General features: G+C 38.5%; 2 protein-coding genes across 2 annotated transcripts; one reads left to right on the top strand and one right to left on the bottom strand.

Moving 5' to 3' along the window:
- Positions 1–6: 6 nt before the first annotated feature.
- On the top strand, positions 7–817 carry LOC117628364 (protein NRT1/ PTR FAMILY 2.11-like). The gene has a single exon (XM_034360794.1). It carries the CDS (start codon positions 116–118, stop codon positions 614–616), a length of 501 nt encoding a protein of 166 aa, XP_034216685.1. The 5' UTR covers positions 7–115; the 3' UTR covers positions 617–817.
- A 331-nt stretch (positions 818–1,148) lies between these two features.
- Positions 1,149–7,512, bottom strand: LOC117627045 (ATPase 11, plasma membrane-type). The gene is made up of 22 exons (XM_034358922.1): positions 7,233–7,512; positions 6,961–7,059; positions 6,748–6,867; positions 6,550–6,648; positions 6,309–6,446; positions 5,942–6,076; positions 5,645–5,824; positions 5,351–5,557; positions 5,147–5,266; positions 4,931–5,050; positions 4,640–4,762; positions 4,445–4,549; positions 4,209–4,353; positions 3,516–3,680; positions 3,127–3,365; positions 3,000–3,032; positions 2,795–2,876; positions 2,458–2,618; positions 2,186–2,371; positions 1,915–2,097; positions 1,643–1,821; positions 1,149–1,525 (listed from the first exon to the last, which is right to left on the bottom strand). The coding sequence occupies exons 2-22, from the start codon at positions 7,012–7,014 to the stop codon at positions 1,429–1,431; spliced, it is 2,871 nt and encodes a 956-aa protein (XP_034214813.1). The 5' UTR covers positions 7,015–7,059; positions 7,233–7,512; the 3' UTR covers positions 1,149–1,428.
- Positions 7,513–8,307: the final 795 nt, after the last annotated feature.

The raw sequence follows: 8,307 nt of genomic DNA, 5'->3' as shown, positions 1-8,307 counted from the left end.
GATACCAATCTATGACCAACTTGTTGTCCCATTCCTCCAAAGGCTCACAGGAAAAGAAGGCGGCATCACTCTCTTGCAGAGGATAGGAATTGGCACGTTTCTCACTGTAATCTGCATGATAGTATCTGCATTTGTTGAAGAACGCCGAAGGACTTTAGCTCTAACTAAACCGATTCCAGGACCAAAGGGTGCCATTTCTTCCATGTCAGGCTTTTGGTTGATCCCTCAGCTCTCAATTGCTGGACTTGCTGACGCATTCACCACCGTTGGTCAAATTGAGTTCTACTACAAGCAGTTCCCTGAAAACATGAGAAGCATTGCAGGGTCTCTCTTCTTTTGTGGAATAGCAGGTTCAAGTTACTTAAGCAGTTTGTTAATTGCGGTAGTTCACCAGACGACTGAGGGGGCTGCAACTGGAAATTGGCTGCCAGAAGATCTAAACAAGGGGAGATTGGACTACTTCTACTACTTGATTGCTGCTCTAGGAGCCATTAATTTGGGCTACTTTTTAGTTTGTGCAAATTGGTACAAGTACAAAGGTACTGAGAACAACAATGCCCTTGGAGTTGAAGTTGAACTGGTGAGGAAAAAACTGCTGGTTGATAATGAAGCTTAGAAGTTATCACATTAGTTCATGATATGCTATAGCAACTGATCCTTGTATATGTTTTACATTGGAAGTGCTTAAGAATTTGAGACAGCATTAGGCTATATAGTTATCAAGAATCCGTGCCTGGGAACAAAGGCTTACATGCTAGATTTCTAAAATATATTAATCATGAACAACCCATTAAATGACATGAGGTACTTTTCTTCATTCTTCTGTCATATCAATGTGTTATGCTCCTCAATCAATTTTTCGCATTCTTCGTTAGACTCTGTCAATTTTAGAGTCCACAAGCTGTTTGCCCACAAGGGCCAGCAATCAAACCAAATTTCAATAAAACCATTTGGTTGGGACGAATTTAATCAAATTTTATACTTCAGTGGAATTCTTAACTCTATTGAGGCCCCTTTTCTTCCAACTTATCACCATTAATCAGAGTGACCAAATTTGAAATCGAGGCAAACCACAATGACCAGAAATGCATTTTAGCCTTCTTTATAAACCCATTTAATGTAAGTGAACATTTCATGAATGGTTTGGATCACTTTAGGAGCAGTTTATTTCCGTTTACGTGTCCCCTAGTCCTGTGAGACTTGACACAAGAGGGAAGGGGGCAGAGGGGGAGGAAAAAGTAGAAAACAGCTGATTGCAGCACTCATTTTACATGCCAAAAACTGAAAGCACCAGTAGCAAATTTAAAATGACTGTCTACTGAAGGTTACTCACAACATGCTGAGTACACGTCTTTACTCTCAGCACACTAGGGGGAATCATCATCATCATCTTATACAGTATAGCAAGGTAAATAAATTATGTCTCCCTTAAACTGTGTATGCTTGCTGAATTGTGTCGATGTCAAGTCCCTTCAATCTCACCACCGATTCTACGTGACCTTTCAGTGTGTGGAGCTCCCTCAACCTACAAGAAGGTGAACTCGTGGTTAGAGATTCACAAAGAAAATCAAAGCAAAATTTCCAAGAAAGTTTATACTCCGAAACTTGGATCACAATGAAACGAAAGGTTATTGCAGCTCACCTTGCAATCTCAGCTCTTCTTTTGGCTTCTTCAGCCATCTGATTGAGTTCTGTGAAATGTGTGCGTTCTGTAAACATCTTGGTATCAGGTGGTTGCAGCCCATGCAATGTTCTTTGTGCATGTGCCCATTGAAGCTCACGCTGTTCCTTTCCGAAATCCTTTTGCCTTGTGAAAGCAATCTAGAAAACAAAAGAATCCGTCAACACACAGTTCACGGGAAATTCCCTGATCAAGTAAACCAGCCAGGTAAGCAAGCCAAATTCAATTCATACCCTTTGCTCAATGAGAAGATCCCAAGCCTTCCCGCTCAGCGCATAGCGTATCATGAATTTTATGATATCCAGAGGGAAATAGAAGACGAGGTTATAAAGCCAGATCACCCCAGCCCAACCCCATCCAATCCCTTCAATGGCAGCAAAACTCCAATTTGCATAGACTGCAATCAAGGTGGCAATCTGCTCGAAATGGAAGATCAGAAGCTCAGTATTCCATTTAAATCAATAGAAATGAACATGAAATGAGATGATTGCACAATTGACTCACCAGCTGAGCTATCACAAAAGCCACCACAAGCAACAATCCAGGACGCTCAACAAATGACCAACTTCGAGACCGAGTAACAAATATGAGGGCCTGACTGATAATGCTCACTTGTAGATATATAGCAGAGGCAAGCTTCCGGAAGTCATCATTAGCTGTTTTCTCAAGGGTTGACACCCCAAATACTCTCTGAAACAATAATGGGGCAGAAATTAATTAATCAATTAACAAGAGATACCAAGCAGCCCCCTAACTGACAAGGCAGAACATCTTACTGGGAAGAAGTCTGTTTTGTATGCTGCCCAAAAGAATATCACAGTCATTATTGCCAAGTAACTACCAAGCACAACTCCAGTTGTAAAAATCTCGGCCAGCTTCCAGCTATCTGGCAGAGGAGATGGTTTAACCCTATCCTTTGATATCGTCATGATAGTGCCTAAAGGGTCATATAGTTAATAAGTTGCTGCAGGTACTGACACATGAATTGACAATAAAGGGAAAATACACTTTACAGCGCTAAAAGAGTGCAATGTGTTTCAGCAACCCCGTTGACCAAATAGCAATAAAACATAGAGCTAGAAAGAGATTTTGAACAGGAAAGAATGAACAAACCATCATTGAGGATGGCAATAATAAGCACCATAAAAGGTGGAAAATCAAACTTCCATATGAGGGCGAGCAACATGAAACCAAGCTGCCAACATAATAAGAATCAGAAAAGTGAGAAAATACTATACTGCATAATACAAGAAATTTAATTGAATAAATATGCAAAGATGCTGTCTACATGAATCAAACCAAAGAACCATTAACTTACCACAATACGAATTGTGATGGAAACAGCATATATCTGCCAACATAAACAACAAGAATTTGTCACTTCACTGCTAATGGGGACAATGACTCTTAATCACAAAATAATATGCTAAGAAGCTAAAGCTTACTGTGTAATTTTTCATCCTCTGGAAGATTGCCCGACTGGTCAAAACAGCACTAATGATGACACTAAGGCCAGGTTCAGTTAGCACAATATCAGAAGCACTGCGAGCTGCATCTGTTGCATCAGCAACAGCTATACCAATATCAGCTTTTTTGAGGGCAGGAGCATCATTAACTCCATCACCAGTCATTCCGCAGATATGTTTCCTAGCTTGCAAGCGTTTCACAATCTCGTATTTGTGCTCTGAACCAATACAATATTAATCTAGTCAATATAGGCAAGAGAACTGAAACCATGTTCTGGAAACCAAGAGAAACTTAAAACCTTTTCTCAAGTATGATATTTTGGTACATGCTTGAGCATTTCCCAACAATGGCAAGGGAAGAAGCATACCTGGGAAAACACCAGCAAAGCCGTCAGCTTTTTCTATCAGCTCGTCAATCGGTAAAGCAACAATCGACTCATCCTTGTCCTGTCCTAGCAAAGCAGATGATGGATACATGTTGGTTCCCATCCCCAAGCGACGTCCAGTTTCCTTTCCTATGGCCAGTTGATCCCCTGAGAAAATACAAGGTTGAGCAAGATGGCAACATAAACAAAATACTACTTAATATCATCATTCATCATTTTTCTATTGTGCTGAAAGGTGGGGCGGAAGGAAACAACTGATTACATACTAGCAGTATCGGAGACTGATTAATAAATTATTTATGCAAAATAATAAAAGCCAAGTTCTACCCATTTCCTTCAGTGTCAAGTCATATGACATCTATGTTATTAAAGGTCAAAACTTTCCTTTCTGTCTCCAAAAATAACAACTCAAAACATTGACACATTAATACACCAATGTCACCAGTGTTCACAACATCAAGTAAAACATGCACTTGGTGCAGCATCCATGACAAATCACTCCAAGGATACATTATGTAGAATATCAAGGCTTAACTAAATAGGAACAAGAGGTTGTTAATTGAAAATATCCACTTGGATTGCTCATGATTTGTTAGATTCAATAGAGCATTATTTAGACTCCATTAGATTTCCCATAAGCAGAAACAATACTAATCCCTACAATAAAGAACACACCTGTAATCATCTTCACATTTACACCAAGATCTAAAGCCCTCCTTATTGTCTCTGCACTGTCGTGCCTAGGTGGGTCAAAGAGTGGCATTAGGCCAACAAACTGCCATGGGCCTCCAGCACTCTCTTTCCTTCCTTCTGGAACTTCCTGCATAAAATGAAGGAAATGTCTTAAATTTTTTTTTTAAAGTTTAAACTAGAACAACAACCAAAAGATAAAACATTAGAAATTCACTAACCTGGTATGCTACTGCAAGAGATCGTAAACCTCGCTCAGCAAACTTATCAATAACAGCATGAACTCTACGCTCAATGTCTGACTTATTGTGGGCAAGATTTAGAATCTAAAAAGAAAATTGCAGACAGGAATTAGGATATAATCTTGGGGAAACAAAGGGGGAGGGGATAAGGACATAAAGTGGAGGACAATTTACCTGCTCTGGTGCACCTTTGCTTACTCTATGCATTTTACCATCACGGTCAAGATACGTTAATGCAGTTCGTTTATCAGTAGGGTTGAAAGGAAGGAAGTGTAATTCTTGAACACCAGCACGTGCCTTTTCACAGAAATGAAAAGAAATGGAATATTTAAAAGAGATAGTAGCACATGTTTAACAAATGTATTTCAGAAATTATTCAAACTTAAAACCAAAAGTAGTAAAATCCGCCTAAAGAACTTCACAGCTATATGAAAGCAGCACGATCCCATATAAAGATGTAATCACCTCCTTAGGATCAGCGAGCATCCCAACTATAGCAGTATCTATTGCATCTTGATTCTCCACTCTGGAGGCTCGAGCTGCCATCAGCACAACAGTATCTGGATCCACTCCTTTTGCAAAGACCTACAAATTTAAAAGTGAGGGAGACATTCAAACAAGGATATTCATTGAGGAAAAAGAATTTCCAGTAGCCAGTATGCAGCATATCTCCTAAACAACCTCAATAAGATTTTTGTCAACAGTAAGCTTATTTAATGTTAGAGTTCCAGTCTTGTCACTGCAAAGGACATCCATTCCTGCCATCTCTTCAATTGCTGTCATTCTCTTTGTAATAGCTCCCTGCAGTCATTAACAGACTTAATCATGTACAACCAAACACCTTATACCACACAGAATCGTAGCATTACAAGGAATTAGACTAACCTGCTGTGATAATCTATGAGACCCAATAGCCATTGTCACTGACAGAACTGTGGGCATTGCAATTGGAATTCCACCAATGAGAAGCACGAGCAAGTTGTCAATTCCAGGACGATAGTCTCGGTCTTGTATCGGGTACATGACAATTATCTCTATTACCATCCCCACAGCAATGGAACATATGCAGAAATTCCCAATTGCAGTCAAGACCTAAGAATGAAATGAATTCAGAATCAATAAAGCCACATCATATAAAGTTCTAAATAAAAGAAACATATAAAACTATTGCTCCCCTGCCTTTTGGAAGTGGCCCACTTGATTAGTGCTATCAACAAGGTGAGCAGCTTTCCCGAAGAAGGTATGAACACCGGTGGCAATGACCACTGCTTCAATCTCTCCTTGTTTGCAAGTCGAACCGGAGTACACACCATCCCCTGGGCTTTTTGTCACCGGAAGAGACTCGCCTGTAAGTGCAGACTGCAAAGCCCAAAAAAGAAACTTAAGAAAAACAGCCAAGATTTTCCACGACTCACCATGCATATGCGTCTAAACTTAATATAATAATGAACAATATAGTTCTAATCGCAGATCAACCTGGTCAATTTTCAGAGGATCCCCTTCAAGTAGACGAGCATCAGCTGGAACAATATCACCAAGCTTAATACTGATTATGTCACCAGGTACTAGAACCCCAGCCTCTTGCTCATTCCACCTTCCATCTCGAAGGACCTTTCAAATATTTCTTTTCGTCAGAAATGAAACCAACAAAGAAATTCAAACATTATATTACCAAAGAAAACGACTACTTGTACTAGTACGCACACAATCACTTAAGATTCCACTGAATCCACAACTGATAACTACACTAATGTGAAACTCATGGATCACTCAGTTTCCTTAACAGAACAAGCATTCCTACCACCCTAAGAAATCAAAATATAACAAGTTGCCAATCTGATACCTTGGCTTTTGGAGCAAGACGAGCCATGAGTGCTGCTGCTGCATTACCGGCATTGTTTTCCTCGATGAAACTAATAGTGGAATTGATGACAAGGAGAGTAATAATACCCACAAAATCTTGCCAGTCGGGAGGCTTACCCTGCACAAAGATAATCATGGTACAAACCAATGAAAATATAAATAAAAGCACAAAAGCAGAATCAGATAATTAGCAACAGCGACCCAGAGAGCTGAGCGCTTACTCCTCCATTTGCAAGAGCAATGGCCATTATAGCAGCAGCTTCCATAACCCACGAGAGAGGGTTCCACATAAAACCCAAAAACTTCAAAAATTTGCTCTCCTGAAACACACCCAGAACATGGAATTATGTGAGCATAAAAGGGTCAGCTTGTAAATTACAAAATAACTAGAAAAAGAGGCTGTGAACATGAAAAGTAACCTGCTTTTCTTCAAGCTTGTTGTGCCCAAAAATGGTCAGTCTTTCCTCAGCAGCCTCACTGCTGAGGCCCTCTTTGCTACATCTCAGATTCTCAAAGACCTCTTCAATGGGTATATTTTCCTGCACTCAGAGAGTTCACAAAGAGCCTGTAAACAAAACCAAAAAACAGATGAACCAACCAAAAAAGGCTTCAAATTTCTCAGATCTAATTACCAAATCCACAGTTTCCTTCAACACAGCGTCCAATACTTCAGGCTTTTCCGCCATCTCTGCCTTCCTCTCTAATACGGCCTCACTTTTTTCGTTATATCTCTACAAAACCATTCAGAGATCAGGCCCCATTTAAAACAAACCAGAAAACATGAACCTTTTTCTCTTTTGCTCTTTTGCTGATTGAAAAAACCAACTTTTTCTGGCCTGAAATAACAAAAAATGAACCTTGGAAGCTAAAAACAAGTGGTATTTTCGGAGAAAATAAGCAATACCCAGTTGCAAAAACTCGACTTTGATAGCAATTATGGCAGGGAAACCAAAATGAGAAGGACCCTCGTCGGCCACCAAACACGCAAGCAGTAACCAAGAAGATGAACCGCTAAAGAGAGTATAGGAGTGGCAGTCAGTAACAGTCACAACCTTTTCTACTCTCTCTTTTTTAATGTCAAATTCTTAAAGAGCCCCGAAATTTTCTTTTCTTTACCTAAAAACCTCAAACTCATGAACCACTTGTAACTTGGCAACTTTAAATACTAAAAAGTTTGTAACTTTATTCTATCAGAAAAGACATTGTAACTTTTTAAATAATGGTACATATAAATTGAAAGAACAACAAAAAGAAAAAAAAAAAAAAAACTTATGGCTATCTTTTATAATAAATAATATTTGTATAGATGAGGTTACCAAACCAACCAAAGCCATTGAATCATGAATTGCACATGCTCTGGTGCACTTAGGTTATTGGCCTACCATTTTCTTTTTCTTTTCTTTTATAATTTCTATCTGAAAATGATTATTTATCTACAAGCTATCCTCTTTGCACGTGTTTCCGCGCGTCTGTGGGAGGTTTTTTTTTTTTATTATAAATTAAATTAAAAAAGATAATAGATAGCTGTGTTCTATAAAAATAGGATCCATTATATAAATTTTCTTTTATTTTTATTTTTTTAAATATAAAAATGTGTGAATTTATCATATTATTTTTATTTAATTAATAATTTCAATTTTTAATATTTACATTAATTAATAACATTTTATAATATTTTGAATGTTTCCAATATCTATATATATATATATATGTATCCTGATCTCTTGGACCCCTGTAGTCCAAGAGATTTATGGTCACTCACCGTTGGATGTAAATTCAACGGTTCACTCATTTATGACTTGAATCGGGTAATAATCATTTATGTCATATTGCATTTATATATATAATTTTGAACCATTGAATTAATATCCAACGGTGGGTGACCACAATCTCTTGGACTCCTGTGGTCCAAGAGATCGGGACTGATATGTATAATATATCAAAACGTTTGTTCAAGCAGTGGAAAAGGCTGTGTGCGC

This window comes from Prunus dulcis, chromosome 5 (genome assembly GCF_902201215.1).
Source record: "Prunus dulcis chromosome 5, ALMONDv2, whole genome shotgun sequence".
In the NCBI taxonomy this organism is placed as follows: Eukaryota; Viridiplantae; Streptophyta; class Magnoliopsida; order Rosales; family Rosaceae; genus Prunus; species Prunus dulcis.
Note: the sequence above shows the minus strand (reverse complement) of the source record. Positions and strands in the feature narration are given on the sequence as shown.

Coding starts and splice junctions, on each gene's coding strand:
- LOC117628364 (XM_034360794.1), top strand. CDS start 116: ATGATAGTATCTGCATTTGTTGAAGAACGCCGAAGGACTTTAGCTCTA.
- LOC117627045 (XM_034358922.1), bottom strand. CDS start 7,014: ATGGCGGAAAAGCCTGAAGTATTGGACGCTGTGTTGAAGGAAACTGTG. Junction 6,868..6,960: donor TGAAGGAAACTGTGGATTTG/GTAATTAGATCT, acceptor CTCTGAGTGCAG/GAAAATATACCCATTGAAGA. Junction 3,681..4,208: donor AAATGTGAAGATGATTACAG/GTGTGTTCTTTA, acceptor GTATTTTCTCAG/GGGATCAACTGGCCATAGGA.